The sequence below is a fragment of the Plecotus auritus genome (assembly GCF_963455305.1).
Source record: "Plecotus auritus genome assembly, chromosome: 4".
Classification (NCBI taxonomy): Eukaryota; Metazoa; Chordata; class Mammalia; order Chiroptera; family Vespertilionidae; genus Plecotus; species Plecotus auritus.
Genome location: NC_137775.1, coordinates 33,199,702 through 33,217,187, shown reverse-complemented (window position 1 = coordinate 33,217,187; position 17,486 = coordinate 33,199,702). Strand labels below are relative to the sequence as shown.

General features: G+C 41.0%; 1 protein-coding gene across 1 annotated transcript; it reads right to left on the bottom strand.

Annotated features, from left to right (window-relative positions):
* Positions 1–208: 208 nt before the first annotated feature.
* RAB32 (RAB32, member RAS oncogene family) lies at positions 209–16,791 on the bottom strand. The gene is made up of 3 exons (XM_080665588.1): positions 16,431–16,791; positions 5,528–5,805; positions 209–2,108 (listed from the first exon to the last, which is right to left on the bottom strand). Exons 1-3 carry the CDS (start codon positions 16,678–16,680, stop codon positions 1,959–1,961), a joined length of 678 nt encoding a protein of 225 aa, XP_080521714.1. The 5' UTR covers positions 16,681–16,791; the 3' UTR covers positions 209–1,958.
* Positions 16,792–17,486: the final 695 nt, after the last annotated feature.

Genomic DNA, 17,486 nt, shown 5'->3' with positions numbered 1-17,486 from the left:
TAATGTGTGACCTGGGCCTTCTCATCCCCCACTGAAAAAAAGAGGCAATTTGCATATAAAAAACTCTGGCTGTCTACCACCCCCCCAAAATTGGTCTAAAAACAGTCCTTTCTTTTCTTTTGTTAATAGCTCCCTTTCTTATTAAAACTGTCCCTTTCTGTATAGCCTTTTGGAGAACTTTTCTACTTGCTCAATGGATGCTGCTGGATTCATGAATTGTTTGATACAGACAATTAGATCTTCCAACTTACTCGGTTAAACTTTGTTTTTTAATAATACACAATTGTGCATTTTATTTTCCCCCTATAGCTAAGCATTTAGTTATTGTTATTTACTATTGATACTGTTATTAATTTTTTTTTTTGCATGTATATCCAAGCGATGGGCTTCTCTATATTCTCCCTTGTACACATAAGCAAATGTTTACTCTGGGTTGATAGTAAGGGAAAATACAAATTAAAAATAAGGCTTAATTCTCCCTGTTGAAAATAAGGGAAGAGACTTTACCCACCCCTGCCTCCTCCCTACCTTTTCTGAGAGTATTTCATTTGAAACTTGTAGGTTCTTTCTCTCTTTAAGTATGTAAATTGGTTTGAAAGCTAAGTAAGCCTCTGCCAGCTTTCTCAAGGACCTTGAATACATATCGGAAAAGGTCAAAGAGTTACTTAAAAATGTAACATCCTATATAATAATCCTATATAATAAAAGGGTAATATGTAAATTGTCCCCTTGACCAGGAGTTCGACCAGGGGGCAGGGCCAGCCTGTCAACCACCCGGGGCCCCTCCCCCTGGCCATGCAATAATTTGTGCACCAGCCCTCTAGTGTAAACATATTTGTGATTCCCAGGCAAAGCTTAGTTGGTGAGAAGAATGAGCTCCATTTTGCAGACCATGGCTACTATTTATTCCCAGATTAAGCATAATTCTGTGCCTGTCAGATCAAGTGTAATTCTGTGCTAGCTTTTTTCCCCTGCTATTAATAAATGCATGGATCGTTCCTATCCAAGTTCATAATATGTATAAGACAATTTTTTCATACCTCATTTCACATTAGCTTTGGATTATGTCACAAACACCTTTAAATATCCCTCTGAAAAAGAGAAGTTGCACCGTACACATGATACCATTAAGTTCCTTGACAATAAAAGCAAAAGTAAACAGACACAAAGTTTTCTAAGGCATAAAAATAGACCCCGTATTACCTGGTAGAGCTACATTAATTCAAAACAAAGACATCAGTCAAAATATTTATTCTGTTCTTAAATGGGTTGAATGGTAATACAAATATTGTAAGCCAGATGTACCTTCCTCATGTATTATACTTTAAATGCCCCAAAATTTATATAAAACCACACAACCTTGTTTCTCTCACAATTCATACTATGGAGCCTTGGATCTAATCTTTGAATAACTTCTCTTCTTGATGATGACTGTTATCGATCTGATAAAACTAGCTCCAGTTAGAAGTTTTGAGGGGGAAAACCTTGAACAGAAACTTCAACCTTCTGTGGCTAACAGCCTAAAAGTCTCCCTCAAAAGTGAAGTTAGAATACAAAAATATAGACTCGTACAATTACTGTAAGACTGCTGGGAAAGTTTTATTACCACCCCAGTGCTAACACTAAGAGCCACAACTTGCAACTCGTACCAAATCCTGAGCATTGTCATTTTCAAAGATGTTAAGAAGGATGTAAACATTATCCTGAACCTGATGGCAGCAGCAACAACAAGAGAAGCCCGAGTGCTCACTCTCAGGTGTAGAGCCATGCTCAGGATAGACACCGACACCCGCTTCAGCTAAGGCTCCCAGGGTGCCCTCACAGTCACGTTAAAGCACAGCCCTGGGAAGATCCCAGAGCAGGGCATCCACCATCTCAATCCCTTCTCAGGAATTTGCTCCAAATGGAGAAATGAAGTCAGGCTGCATCTGGCAAGCATGGGAGGAGCTAAAGCGACGTCAGCAGCACTGGGATTTGCTCTCTGCTGGCAAGGCCTCCTGGTGCAGTTTAATTTTGTCCCCATCGTTGTCTTCATTGGGAAAGCTTCGGTGGTTCATGAGAATGTTCTCCACCAGGAACCGGGCTGCTTCCTCTATGTTAATGTTGTCCTGTAAAGCAGAAATAAGGAACAGGATCAGTTCTGCGGATTGATCCACAGAATAAAGCATTAAGAATATTCACAGGAACTAGGAAAGTTCCTCAGAGGGGGCACTATAAGTACCCCAGCTATCATCTTCTCCAACACTGAAGTGTTAGCCAAGAGTTCAATGCTACTGCGTAATGTGGCTATGGAAACCTCTTCTTTTGACAAAAGATCACCCTTTTAGATGTTCCTATTTTAAACTTTTTGCCACTGAGGTTCAAAAAACTATTTTGATGGTTGCAAATAAATATTCACCCCCCTCTGGGTTGCCACTCACACAAATGGAAGCACTGAAATGAGAACATTCCTGCCCTTGAACATCTAATTCAAGTATTCTGGATACAATCTGAAGAAAAATGTCAAGGGGCCACACCACATTAAAATAGGATAAATCCATCATGTTGCTTCGCCATCTCTGAGTGATGCCAGAGGAGTGGGTTCTTGGCTTTGCACAGGTAAGAATTCAAGACAGGAGCCAGATAGACAAGAGGTTAAGATGGAAAAGCAGGTTTTATTGAGCACAGAGGACAAGCAGGAAAAGCCACTCCACAGAGTAGTCTCGTTTCCTTCTCTTATGGAGTCTCACGAGAGAAGGAAAAGAGGCTCTAACCATCTCTAGAGGTTAAGCTTATATCTCTTCTGTTATAGTTTCCTTGGAAAGTTGCTGGTATGGGGAAAAGTTGGAATTAACTTTAACCATTACAAGGTTTATTTTGTGGCCTTGTGCTTTTCCTTTAAGGTGTGGGTGAACGGTAAGGTACGGGTGAGGAGCTAGTCATCAATCCTTGCGGGAGCTTTCCCTGTCCAGAGGCTCTTCCTGGTCTGCTTGCATCTCTGGTCAGCCCAGTTCCGTGTCAGGCAGGCCCTTGACTTATTTTGACTTTAGTTGATTTATATAGTCCTCATGCCCCTCCCCTGTATTATTAGTATGAATTATTAATTTTAGATGGCACATGTAAATTGACCTGAGACAATGTTGTAGGTGTGATGTCCATTAAGACTATCCTAAGGAATCACTACCTATCACATTTGTGTAATACATTTATAAGTTGTCATCAAATAGACAATAAGTGACACATAGCAAAATCTGTGATTTTTAAAATATTTAACTTAATATTTTTAAATAATTTTATTTAGAAAAACATTGCAATAATAGCAAAAATTCCTAAACACCCTTCACCCATATTCCTCAAATGTTAACATTTTAGATAACTGGAGTACAACTATCAAAATCAGGACGTTAGATAATAGTACTATCAGCATTATTCTATCAATCTTATTCAAATTATACTGACTGTCCAGGTGAGCAGCTGAATTTTGTGGTCATATCTCCTGTCTCCTTTAACCTGGAACAGTTCCTTAGTCTTCAAGTTCCATGAACTTGACATTCTCGGAGAGTACTGGCCAGAGAATATCCCTTAATTTGGGTCTGCTTGATGCTTCCTTGTCATTAAGTTCGTTATGCATTTCGGACAGGAATAAGGCATGCGTGATGTGTCCTTGTCAGTGTATGAGGCCCACTTGCTTAAAGTTCTATCTGTCAGGTTCTCCCTGAAAGAGTCCTCTTCTTCCCTCTGTACTTAGTAAGTAAAATATGTAAATATTCTATGCTTCACCATACTTTTTTCCATTACTTTTAGCTTCAATCAGTTCTTCCCTAAAACAATTATTGCTGTAGTGTTCAATGGTGATTTTCTATCTCCATAATTCCTTCTACATTTATCAGCTGTAAGTCTATAATTGTGAAGAACTTTCTCTTCTCTCCCACTTATTTATTCATATCACGGATTATTATTTTATTCTATGTACATAATATTACGATGTTATTTACTTGGTTGCTCAAATTGCCTTAGATTAGGGGGCTCCTACAGGCAGGCTCCCGTGTCTTTTTGATATGTCTCCATCACACTTTGTGTTTCTTACTTTCTGGCACCACAAAATATCTCAGGCACATCTTCACTTTCCTGTCCCATGGTCCTGAAACCAGTCATTTCTCCAGGAAACCCTGGTTCTTTTTACTGGAGAACAGCAGCATTTAAAATTACTGAGGACTCTGTAAGCTATTGGTTCTGTGGTGTCATTGCTTCTAAGCCCTCTCAACAGACATTCAGTAGATACATGTGTGTATCCATATGCACACTGAGATCTATTTCTACATTTGCCTCTCTGTTTAGCCTCCAGTGGGCACTATTTTCCCCATGACTCCATCATCACTCAATGTTATTCTGATCATTAGAGGCACCAAACAATCTTCCACTTTTAGATTAAGTTTTGGGTAAAGCTAAAAACAACCTGGTAGTATGTAGGTGATTAGGAGGTACAATGCTTTTTTAAAAATATATAAATAGGAAATTCACAGAAGGCATACGAAAACCTGGAACTGTGCTAGGATTACACCAAACTTATGGTTTTGAGTTTGCCTGTCATCACAGAATTTCTCAAACATAAGTCTGATTGCTATTGGACCTCTAAAGTGAAACTTCTAACACACATAAACAAGCACCCTCCACTCTCCAATACTTTGTGCTTTTATTTTCACTTTTGCTTTCTTGCATATCTAGGCTGTTAAGAGTTTCAAAAGTGACTTATGTGTGTGTTTATTTTACTTATTGGTTTGAGAGAGGAAGGGAGATAGGGATAGAGGTGGGGGGAGAGAGAGAGAGAGAGAGAGAGAGAGAGAGAGAGAGAGAGAGAGAGAGAGAGAGAGAGAGAGAACATCAACTTGTTCTACTTATTTATGTATTAATTGGTTGATGCTTTTACGTGCCCTGACCGGGGATCGAACCTGCAACCTTAGCATATTGAGACAACACTCTAACCAACTGAGCTACCACACCATGAAGGATCCAAAAAAGAATTTATCCAGCTTCCCATAATGGTTCAAAGAAAAATTCTCACTCTACTATTCATGAAGAAACATGTCACAAATATTGATACTTTCTTCTTGTTCAAATGATTTCATACACAGTTATTATAAAACTCGTCAAGTATCATCCAAATACATCGCTCTGACTCTTTCAATGCCTTTGCTAGCCTTGCACATGAACTACATCTTCACCAGGGTCATGGCCCTAGGTTTTGTTAGCCTCCTGGAAAATTTAAAAAAATGCTTGTGCTTCACCCCATAAACTCTAGGTGCACGAGACTTCATTTAAAGACTCAGCTCACAGAAAATGGCATTTGTTATTTGCTCTAAATAATAGCTCATTTTAATTTTAATGTGAAATCTGTCCTATTCACCTCCCACTAACCAATTTTGAAAGCATTGATGCTGTTGACTGAACTTTTTTCTAGGCTTCCAACCAGCACTCACCTAAGTCTACCTAAATACTTTATATTTACAATCTAACAGCAGAGCGGATGCTGAGGCAAAGCGGATCTCACCTTTGCGGAGGTTTCAAACCACCCAGTGAAGCCATGTTCTTTGCAGAACTGGTCCATCTGGGCAGGACTCTGGCCACTTTCCTTTTTCTGGTCACATTTATTAGCTAAGAGAACAGCAGGGATAGGGCCACCACTTGGAAGATGGACTTTACTGTCCAGGTCACTTTTCCATTTCAAGACGGCCTCAAAGGTGGAACCTCTCGATATATCAAAGACTACAAAAGCACCAACAGCTTCTTTATAGTAGACTCGGGTCATGTTGCCAAACCGCTCCTGCCCTAGAAAAAAATATAGTAAGAGGTTAAACACTCCTAATTTAGACAGGATCCCTATTTAGATAGAACCCCTCTGACCCTAAGAATAATGGTATAAACACGTATCTCCCATTCCACAGCAAAATCAACTGTGAGATTAAAAACATACACACAGAGCTGACTCACAAAGCGGAGTGGCTGATCATGTGTCCTGAGTATACAAGGAACTCATATCTGTTCTGCCCGTGTACAACACAGTGTCCATAACCATCAAGGTCAGTACGTAAAGTAGAGTCCATCACTTTCCTCTCCCCTTGGGCTAAGAGAAGAGAGGTACCAAAGGAAAAAAGAAAGCTGGGAGTAGAGGAAGAAGAGACAAGAACAGAAGAAAATGAAGCTTGCAGGAAGAAGATAAGTATAGTGGGTTAAATGCTAACCAAAAAAGGTTAGGACTGGACATGAGATAAAGGATCTCATGCTCTTAACTTATCTTTCACATCTCCACCGGATCTTGACTTGATATACAAAATTGCTCTCTTCTAAGAAGGCAGACACATGCAAACCTATTATTTTAGAACAAAAAGTGGCACCATGGTTGTGCTATTAAGAGAAGGATCAAATTACAGAGTTCTTCAGATTGTACTTTTAAAATAATTTAACAGGTTAAAAACTTTGGGGAAAAAAATCTATTGCTTACATATCATATAGGACTTTGCAAAGCATGCTCTTACTATCTGATATCACACTATTCTTGGAGTAGGAAGGACCTTATCTTTATCTGACAGATGAAAAAAACACGCAAAGAGCTGCTTGACCAGGATTCAGTAGCAATGACTCAAGAAGATGGGACTTGAACCGGGGTCTCCTGACTCCCACATGCCTATGGAAATATGATGCCAGCCATTCTGAACTTGCAGTTGCCTTGACTTTTAAAGCTTATACCTTCCATCAGCCAAGTTACTGAGTAGAAGGCTAAAAAAACGCGAGTGGCAGTCAAGACTAATCTGAGATTTATAACTCTGACCAATGTTAAAAACACTGTGATAAGACATTTTCCTAGTAAAACACATGATGAAAAACATGCTTTATCTACATTTTATTGATAGTAACAAATGCAAAGCTACCCTGAATTAATATATTTATCCTTCAAATTCTACTATGCCATCGTGCAATTTTAGATATTAATGGAATAATGGTAGGATAAAATAATAAGTTTAGTCCCTGAAAAAATCTTTATTATTTTGAGATTCTACTTTCCACAAATACATAAGTGAAATTCCTGCAACGCTGAACGCTCCTGGGTTGTGTCCTGTGACAGAAAAGGACTGGGTGGAGAAGAAAGCCACAGTTATTCATTACAAAGATCGTTGCATAAGTTTTGTTTTGTGTGGTGTGGATATGTTAAGAATTAAAGTTTACAGCAATATGGAAACTCAGCAGGACCCGGGAGATCTTCCTCTTTTTTATTTCATTTTATTTTATTGATTTCAGAGAGAGGAATGGAGGAGGAGAGACGGATAGAAACATCAATGATGACAGAGTATCATTGATCAGCTATCTCCTGCACACGCCTTACTGGGGATCCTGCCCAAAACCGTGGCATGTTTCCCTGACCAGGAATCCAACAGTGACCTGCTGGTTCATGGGTGGACACTCAATCATTGAGCCACACTGACTGGGCGAGAAATCTTCCTCTTAATAGGTCTGAGGAAGTAGTTCAGATGGTGGGAGAACTCGTAAGCAACATCACCTTCTTTGACCAGTCCTGTGGCTATTTCTTCCTGGAGGGAGGAGAACACTTTCATGCTTTCCTGACAGAACACTTAACTGGACAATATTATAACTGGAAGAGAACAACCTGTATTATCTAGTCAAACCTCTCTTACTTTGTAGCTGAGAAAATAAAACCCCAGGGAAATAAAGTTCTTCAAGTATCCTAGGCTGATTGATTATCTAGTGTGCCATCTGATCTGTTAGCCAAATATTTTCTGGGTATACACTGCTCCATATGTCCCCATGTTTCCGAACAAATCCAAGGCAGTAAGTACCATAGCACAGCCCTAATACAGAAGTTAACCCCCTGCTCTCTGTCCCCTAGGGCTTTTCTATGGCAGCTAAGGGAAATGTCCCACTGCTGAGTACCCGAGTGACCCCGGTATTAGGGACAGCCTTTTTCATTCATATTGCTGTGGGCCCATTGCCAACATATTCCAAAGGACTCTAAATTGTCTTATCCTTTAAAATGAAGAGTTACTTCCTTCTCTAGAAGAGGGAACCTTTATTACAACTACACATCTTGGCACTGAGAAAGGAGAAAAAGAGCCCTGTACCAGTCATCTAGGTTCAGAGATATCTAAAGATGCACAACTTACCCAGAGGGGTGGCCCCTAAGGTACACATGTTAGCAAAAGTATTAAAATGCTTATCTAATATTTGGGCGTATCCAACTCTAATAACTCTGAAAAGAAGTTGAGACAACACAAGTGTTTCCCCTCATCAAATGGAAAGTACTGCATTCTGAACCATTACCAGAAACACAGGCCACGGATGCTTTCTCTTATGATATTAATCACTGGTTTCCTTTAGTTTGTTAATGTTTGTCTCAATATTTTATGTTCATACCCCACTTGCTAAGTAATCTAAATGTTTCTTAACGTTGTTTGAAACTCAAAATATAAATTTCACAATGACGATCAAGTCAAGCACTGGGACAATTGGTGCCTGGTTTTCCAAGTATAAGTGCTTACTTTTTCCCACACACTGAGCATCACTGAGCTCCATATTCTTGTTCAAGGTGACTGGATGAAAATGCATAATTTCTAGTTAGTGCATGTAAAACCATTTACAAAAATCCTTAAATCTCAGTGTGCACTTCAGAGATGAAGCTCTTCTAACAAGCTGATATGGTTGGCAGCTGATAGGTCAAGACCCAGTCAAAATTTAAGTCCAATCATTGGTTCTAAAAGGATGACTATATGTTAATTTAACACTTTATACAGCTTGATTTAGGTAATAATGTGATGTTGTAATGTGTCTTGGGTTTTACATGTAAGAGGCTATAATTTGTAGCCACATGAGTATTTTTGCTATTTTTAGGCATCAAGTTTATGACTCATTGTGCTACTAATTTATCAAGCTATTATAAACTTGCCCCAGCATTACACTCTAGTATTTAACATGTTAGAATTATAGGTATTGTTAAAAGTAAAACAATTTATTAAACAACTACCATAATAATAACCAATAAAGGGATGTGAGAATACACTGCACTGCTACTTGCACATTCCCGGTCCCCTGCACTGACTTGCACAATCTTCCATAAAATGAGTGTATTATTCTCAGTAAATGAAGTTTAAAAGATAATGCATCAAATTAGCACCATCTGAGTGAAGATTTGATGTGCACTGAATTTCACAGTTTAATACTGTACTACTAAGAAGGTAAAAGGCGTTACATGATATAACACAATTCCATTCATTTCTCTGATTTTCTTTTTTTTAAATGTGTTTTTATTTATTTATTTTTTTAGAGAGAGAGGAAGAGTGAGAATAGAGAGAGAGAAACATCGATGAGAGGGAAACATCATTGATAGGCTGCCTTCTGCACAGTCCTTACTGGGGACTGAGTCCACAACCCGGGCATGTGCCCTGACTGGGAATGGAACCAGTGACTTCTTGGTTCATGGGTCAACACTCAACCACTGAGCCCTATGTAAAATGATAGAGAGATAACATAACAATGAAACCTTTGATGTCAGAAATATCTGGATCCATGCCCTATCTCTGTAAGTCAGTGACATAACACCTGTCCTCAACTTTAGTATAAATCAGATCACCTGTGAGGCTTGGTAAATTGCAAATTTTCAGGCCTCACCTCTGGGAATTCTAATTTGCTAAGTATGGAGGATTGCTAATTACCTACCCCAATATCCCATCGCAGAATTTTATTTGGAGAAGCAATATCAAAATATTTTTAAAAGCCCTAGATTTCCTAGCTGGCCTCACAGCAAGGCATGTACATTTGATTGAACCACAAAAACATGGAATATGGCCAAGGAATAGCTGAGTGGTGAAACATCAGCTTCAGTCCATAAAAACTTTATGGTTCTGCTCACCAGCCTTTGATGGCCCAACCACACACTTACTAGATGAGATAACTGACTTAATGGTGATGTTTGTCAGATGAAGTCAAGTCTGTTGATACAGTTTGATGCCAAATAATATGCATTTTAAGCACTTCCCATGAGTCTGATGGAGGAGGCACCATATAACCACACTAAAAAAAAAACCACCTCATACATTTAGCTTAATTTCAAGAAGCAATAAAAAACATCACTGCATAAGATGCTTAAGGCAAATATCTGGATAGAAGTTAATGTAAAGAATGGGAAGAAGAGAATGTAAGGTCATCTATCAGTTAGAAAGACCAACAGAGATCCTTAAATTAACCCCCTGTTAGCCATTTATTTTTATGTGGTTCATCTTATTCAGAAGAAGAGTGAGGAAATTACAGATTCCTAGTTTCCTGGTTTGCAAAAAAGTCAAAAAGCTTTTTTGACAATATAGTTGAATAAAATTCTAAAGCACCTTTTTTTTTCTTGAACTTGTATGTCCTCCAGAAATTTCCCTACATTTATGCTTTTACTATTTTTACCATTCAAGGGAAGATCTCTACAACCATAATACAACTTAAACTTGTCAACTTATCCACTCTCTATTAGGTAAGTGTTGTTTAAGTGTGAAATCCTTACTATTTTAAGAATATGCTACTTGGGGGTTACAAATCTAAGGCCTTCAAAGTCTTCCTCTTTGCAAGTATACTTTCCATCTATTTTAATAAATGCCTAGAAGAATACATTAATCATGTTTTTTTATTTTCTACATTTTATGAAGCTTTGCCATCTTAGGGCCTTGTGGACCAAGGGAATGACTGACCCTCTCAGGGTTAGCTAGTTCTTAGAGACAATTTGCTGAAAGCATGTCTTTGATATGTAAACCAGGCTGCTGCAGTCTAGGACTCTATCCTCAGGCCCTAAGTTACCCCATAGCCAGCTTTTAGACAACTAGGGACCACCCTATAGCCCAGCCCACTGAAATCTTTCCAACTACCCAAACTTAAGTTTGCTCAGCTTGTCTATGCTGCCTTGCTCATTCCCTCCTACAAAAGCCACAATCAAGGCTCTTGCCCATGCTTTCCCCTCACTCATCTTGCCACCTGACCAAGGAGGTCCTGCATGCTGAGGCCTGCTCCCTCCTCTTGGGAACCATAAGTAACAAACTTTGTTTACAATGGCTATAGTCTCCTGATGTGTAGACCCCATCATACCTGGATAAAAATGAAGTCCTGGGAACATTTAAAAATAGAATAAGAATCATTAAAATTCCATATCAAAAGCTTAAGAAAATTGAAAGATCAGGATAACACATAGATGATGGATAAAAGTTCTCCTAAAGTATATTTGAAAATAACACTGCATCTCTAGACTAATGCATGGCTTTACCGGTTTAATCAGTGATGTCACAGAGACCAGGTAAGCATCTGTAATTACTACTTTGCTTTTCCTGGGTGTGCTCTGCAACCATATACCATCAAACAGCTTTGTTATCATCACAAAGTCCACAGTTTGGAAATGCACACACACAAAAATGAAAGAGCCAAACAAAAAAAGTATCTACCTTGGAAATAATTAAGAGAAGTATAACAACTGAACATTCTGGATTAATAACAAAGAGATGATAATTATAATGGGTACAAAATATGAGTCATACACTTTAATATAAGAATGATCAGAACATTTGCAAATTTAGACAAGGGTTTATACTGCTGTTTTATCACCAGTGAACTCCAAATCAGACATACTATTAATAGTTGATTGTTTTCATATCCTAGTCATGAGACCTGTCTCTGTACAGTGCTATTGATACCTATGTTTTCTTGGTCAAGTTACTACACCTCACTGTATTTACACTATGGGATCTCTAAAAGTTTATAATTTAATTCAAACAATAGAATGATTAGGCAAATGGTTCAGAGCAAAGCAAGTTTTAGTACTTTTTACCAGTGGTCTGTCTATACAGCTAACCTGAGCATCTTTTTGCTTGGGTTAATTGAGGCAACTAAGAATGATAACATATATAAATAAATAAATAAATAAATAAATAAATAAATAAATAAATAGCAATAGGCATATCATTGTCAGGGAACTTCAATATGGATAACACATATGTTACCATGCTGACCATCCTGCCTGTGCAATTGTGAATGCACAGTACAGACTAGGGTGCCCAAAAGTGTCTCAGGACTCAAAAATCGGGGAAGATTGAAAGATGTAAAAGGGGACAATAAGCTTTGCTTGTAATTCAGTAAAGCAGGTACACCTGAGTAAGACTGAGGATGGCAGAGTTGTACGGGAGTCAGATGTAATAAATATTTTTATAATTCCTATAAATGAGTTACTAAGTAATTGACCACCAATAAGCCCTTGGAAAGTTACTGTAGTAGTCACTGTTTAAGACAGAGACTATACAAACTACATAGACTAAGTCCTCAGAGCCCTGCTTCTTCCTATTTAGAAGAAACTTGAACATTAAGAATCCCTGACTTGATTATATTTTGAATGTCAAGAATATGTCAGAGATAATATTCCAAATTTTATTCATAAAGGGTTAAAAGTTATAAAATATGACAAGAACAGGCCAATAGGTATAGTAATTGATAATATACAAGATGGAACAAGAAAATCAAGGTCAACATTCAAATTTAGGATGGGAATAAAAAAATACACACTAAATCTAAGTATGGTTTATATAATTTAAAATGTCTTCCAAGCATGCATTTTATGTTTTGGTTAATAATATTTACATGAACTTCAGAGTAGGCTATTGCTGATTTGTTCTATGGCTTAAAGGAGTGTTACTCAGATTTTTATAAAGAAATTTTAATCCCCAAAATACCACTTGGTATAAGGATTATTTTGAACTAAAGGTATCTTTTCGTTCAATTTATATTAAAATATTTATGTTTTGTCCAGTTGGTGTGGCTCAGTGGTTGATTGTTGACCCACGCACCATGAGGTACACTGATTTGGTTCCTGGTCAGGGCACATGCCCAGGTTTCAAGCTCTATCCCCAATAGGGGCAGTGCAGGAGGCAACCAATTGATTTTTCTCTCTCATCAATGTTTCTATCTCTCTCCCTACTCCCTTCCTCTCTAAAAAATAAATAAAAACTTAAAAAAAAACACTATGCTTTGCTACTTGGGGTTTCATTTCCTTATGAGGGCTCTTGGGTCATGTAAAACTTATATTAAGTAAATTTCTACTGTTAACCTATCTTATATCAATTTGATTCTCAGGCCCAGCTGAAAACTCTAGGAGGGTAGAGATAAAAATCTGCCTCTCCTAAAAATGCAAATCACTTTAATGAATACATGAAGGCTAAATTATATTAGATCTAAATAGACAAAATTTGTTTGTTTATTTGTAAAGATTTAGCCTAAACCAGCCATTCAGTCTACATGGAAAATTCTGTAGTTGCTAATAAGCTTATAATAAGTAGTAAGTCAAATACTACTTCACCTATAATACATAATAAATGAAGATCAGAGACATCTCTTGCTACATCTTAATTTAGTATGCATTTATTAAACTCTCTTTAACACCTTGCCAGAGACTACAATATCCTATATAATAAAACCCTAATATGCAAATCAACCAAATGGCAGAACTATGATGTGCATTGACCACCAGGGGGCAGACACACAACACAGGAGCTGCCCCCTGGTGGTCAGTGCGCTCCCACAGCGGGAGTGCCACTCAGCCAGAAGCTGGGCTCACTGGCGAGTGCAGCAGCAGTGGTGGGAGCCTCTCCCGCCTCTGCTGCAGGCAGGCGGTAAGGAACCAAGGGTCCCAGACTGCGAGAGGGCACAGGCTGGGCTGAGGGAATCCCCCCTCCAGTGCACGAAATTTCATGCACCGGGCCTCTAGTTAATATATTTCAGTATGTGTTGAGCAGCAGTCTCAAAACAGGTATGAATTAAGAGACAGCAATTGCCTAACACAAAAATTATATTAAATTGCATCTGTATTTTAAAGCCGCATTCATTTGATGGATTAAGAAAGGATTTCCTAAGGCCTGTACAAGAGTCACTATTTTTCTTATTTTGAAGAGTTTAGCTGAAACTGCTTGGCCACATTTACAAAAAACATTTGGACAACTTCTGCTTGTCACACTTGCCAAAGCTCTCAAGAATAGAGAGTGGACATAATCTCTTTACCACATTTCCTAACACTAAATTAACAGAAAAACTAGCTCATAATAACACCATACCTTACGTTAGTCATATCAAGTGGCCAGCTCCACTTACCATTTTGCAATTAAGGACTATTTCTATCCTTTGAGATTTAAATATGACTCAACTTTGTTACTACATAAGGCAAATATGTTTGGCCACAAGGGAACTTTTTGGAGTGGCCCCCAGTTTGCCTTCATTACATCATTACTACTTCATTCCAATGGTATGAGTTAGGATTCAAATACCCAAACCAAACACAGTTAACGATGTAGCTCTTTAAACCTTAAGTTAAAGCCCAAGTTATTTTTATCTCTCAGTGTTCTTATATATTAAGACTCCGTCTCTGAAAACCTTATTTATAAGGCGACCCTAACAATTTCCAATTACCTCATAAGTTTATGTCTAATCCTGTTAATTGCTAGAGTGTATGGGCTGAATGGTCCTTAACATCCGGGAATTCCTTGGTGTGTGCGTGTGTGTGTGTGTGTGTGTGTGTGTGTGTGTGTGTGTGTTTTAAGGCAAAAGTGCAAGGATATTCCATCTGGGCTGATATGTATCAGAATCCGATAAAGACGATGTGCCCTTCCTGGCTGTATAGGTCTTTTCAGGAAGAATTAAAAAAGAAGAGGTGATACCCAGGAAGAAAACTCTGATGTTTTTGCTTTCCCAAGTCTCTAAGTATCAGCATTTTTCCCTGAAGCTTAAAAACACAACTGTGCCGTATAAACCTTTTATTTGCCTGCACTGGGACATAATCATAATGTAATAGCAAAATACCATGTTATTTAAATGAAGACTAATGCAAAGTCAACAAGCCTCCAATGCAGGGGCTTACAATCACCTTCATGGAAATCTACAGCTACACTGAAGATTCCGGGAGAATGATTCTCACACGGCGGCAACCGTTAGAATCCAGGACTGGCCTAAAGCAATACTACTGTTCAGAAGTGTTCTATGAAATAGCAGGAAGTGTTTCGAAAGAAGCCTCAGGCTTCAAAAGATGACTTTTCAAACGAACTTTTGGTTTTCTGGAACTGAAAAACCCAGCTGATGATCCCCCTTTCTCTGAGGGACGGATGAACATACATTTATTCTCGTTCCTGAAGTAGGGAAGTCTGTTCTTAAATAAGTGAGTACCTGGGTTAAGTTTTTCAATACTTTCTCATATCTAATAAGCTTTGGATGAAAAGTGCACTACCTAGCTCACAGACCTGTGTCCCCACAGGCCCTGTCCTCTACCAGCTGGGTGACCATAGAAGGTATGGGCATCCATTTATGCATTTACAGGATCAAGGATGGCCTCTCCAACTCTGATCATGCTCCCAGCCAAATGCTGAGCTGCTTAGCACCGGTAATAATTGAACAAGGCACCACGTCCATATTTAAACTTTCCAAAAGTTGACAAGACATCTTTTTTAATACCCACATCCCACCCACCACACCACCCAGAATTCAAGTGTTCACAAATTAGTGCAAGGAGAAGAGGTACCTACCCCTCAAAGAGGGGTGTTATGCTTCAAAATGACAGCTGAAAGCAAATGCCAGGAAAACAGATGGGGGGAAGCGGGTGCAGGAGTGGAGCGCTAGGTGCTGGTTCAGAGAGAGGAGGAGGAGCATCAAGTTTCAAGAGATGCCTTCCAAAACCTTTCCCGGGTTGGTCTGACCTGGAAGTGAGAGCAACACTTGCAGAGCGGAGTTTCACTCACAAAGAGGGGTCTGGGATCCCAGGCAGGGGGTGAAAAACGTTCTGGAAAGAACCTGGTTTCGAGTTTGGTTATGTCACTACGTAAAGTGTAATTTTGGGTAAATCACGGACTTCAGTTCTCATCTGTGAGGGTGAAAGCTGAATGGAGCAGCCGGCCCCCTCCCGCGACTCTTCCCGCTGCTTATAAGCTTGTCCGTTCAGAGTTAAAACTTCTGGAAAGGCCCGCTAGGCTTCCTCCCGTCGGGTCGGTGGGCGCGCTGAGCGAGGGCTCTTTTCCATCCCTTGCACAGGAACTTTTCCGTCCCTTGCACAGGAAAGGCCTTGCGCAGACCTAGCAGGAGCCGCTCAGCAGGGCTCCTGAGCCGTGCATCTACTTCCCTGGTCCTGCGGCTAAATTCTCCAACTACCGCGCGGTCCACTGTCCCCTGGGGTCCTCCGACCACGTCCCTCCCCCGTGCGATTTAGTCTCTGTTCTAACCGTGCCCGGGCGAGTCCAGGCCGAGGCCGGAGGACGAGAGGAGACCGAGCAGGGTCCCCTGGCCCCTGGGTCCCGCGGTTCGCGAGCCTGGCGGACGCCCGTGCCCCGAGGCCGCCGCCCGCCCACCCGCCCGCCGCGGGCTCCCCGCGTGTCCGCGCCTCGGGCGCCGCTCACCCGCGATGTCCCACAGCTGCAGGCGCACCAGCGTCCGGCTGTCCCAGTTGAGGACCTTGAGCGCGAAGTCCACCCCGATGGTGGCCCGGTAGTGCTGGGAGAAGAGCTGGTGGACGTAGCGCTTGATGATGCTGGTCTTGCCCACGCCCAGCTCGCCGATGACCAGCACCTTGAAGAGGTGCTCGCGGGTCTCGGGGACCGCGGCGGCGGCCGCCCCCCGGCCCAGGTCCCCGGCTCCGCCGCCCGCCATCAGCGCCCGGGCCCCGCTCCTACTGCCGGCCGCTCTCCGCCGCTCCGGCCCGGCGCCCGGCCCCCGCACGCCGTCGAAACTTCGTAGAGGCCGCGCCCGCGACGCCGCCTGATCGTCACAGGACCCGGAACCGGCGCGGCTCGCTGCCCGAGCGGGGCGGGGAGAGGGCCGGGCTGGCCTGCGGGGAGGTCCGACTCGCGGCAGGTCCTCCCCTCGGGGCGTCGCCAAGCCGCCGGGGCGGCCCGGAGCCCGCACGCCCCCTAGTGGCCAGTCCACCGGCAACTCGCTGATGGCCAAGGCGAGTGCAGGCGGTTCAAGGTCAGCCTGACAACGTGCAGGGGCCCCTGAGCCAGCTCCTGAAAGTCTGGGTCAGAGCGAGGAGGGTGCGAGGTGGGCGTGGGGTGGGACCTAGGGAGGTGCTGGCCTTGGAATAAACCTCCATCCCTGGCTCTGTCTGCCCGGAGAGGGGTGGACACCTGGAGATCATTGACTTCGCTTTACCTCTAGGGTCAACTGTTGTCTGTGTCTATGAGTATGCTTTTAGTGTGTGTGTTTGTTTTGTTTTTGCTTAATCCCTTCAACCTATTTTACCCAGCTCCCGCCCCGCTCCCCTCTGACAGCTGTCCGTCTGTTCTCTGTATATATGAGTCTGTTTCTATTTTGTTTGCTCATTCGATTCCACGTATAAGTGAAATCCTATGGTATTTGTTTTTCTCTGACTGGCTTATTTCACTTAGCATAATATCCTTCATGTCTATCCATGATCTCTCAAAAGGTAAGATTTCCTTCTATTTTACAGCTGAATA

Excerpts from the sequence above, each read along its gene's own strand:
- RAB32 (XM_080665588.1), bottom strand. The coding sequence starts at position 16,680 with ATGGCGGGCGGCGGAGCCGGGGACCTGGGCCGGGGGGCGGCCGCCGCC. Across the intron at positions 5,806-16,430 it reads GCAGCTGTGGGACATCGCGG|GGCAGGAGCGGTTTGGCAAC; the intron begins GTGAGCGGCGCC and ends ATTTTTTTCTAG. Across the intron at positions 2,109-5,527 it reads GGTTTGAAACCTCCGCAAAG|GACAACATTAACATAGAGGA; the intron begins GTGAGATCCGCT and ends TCTGCTTTACAG.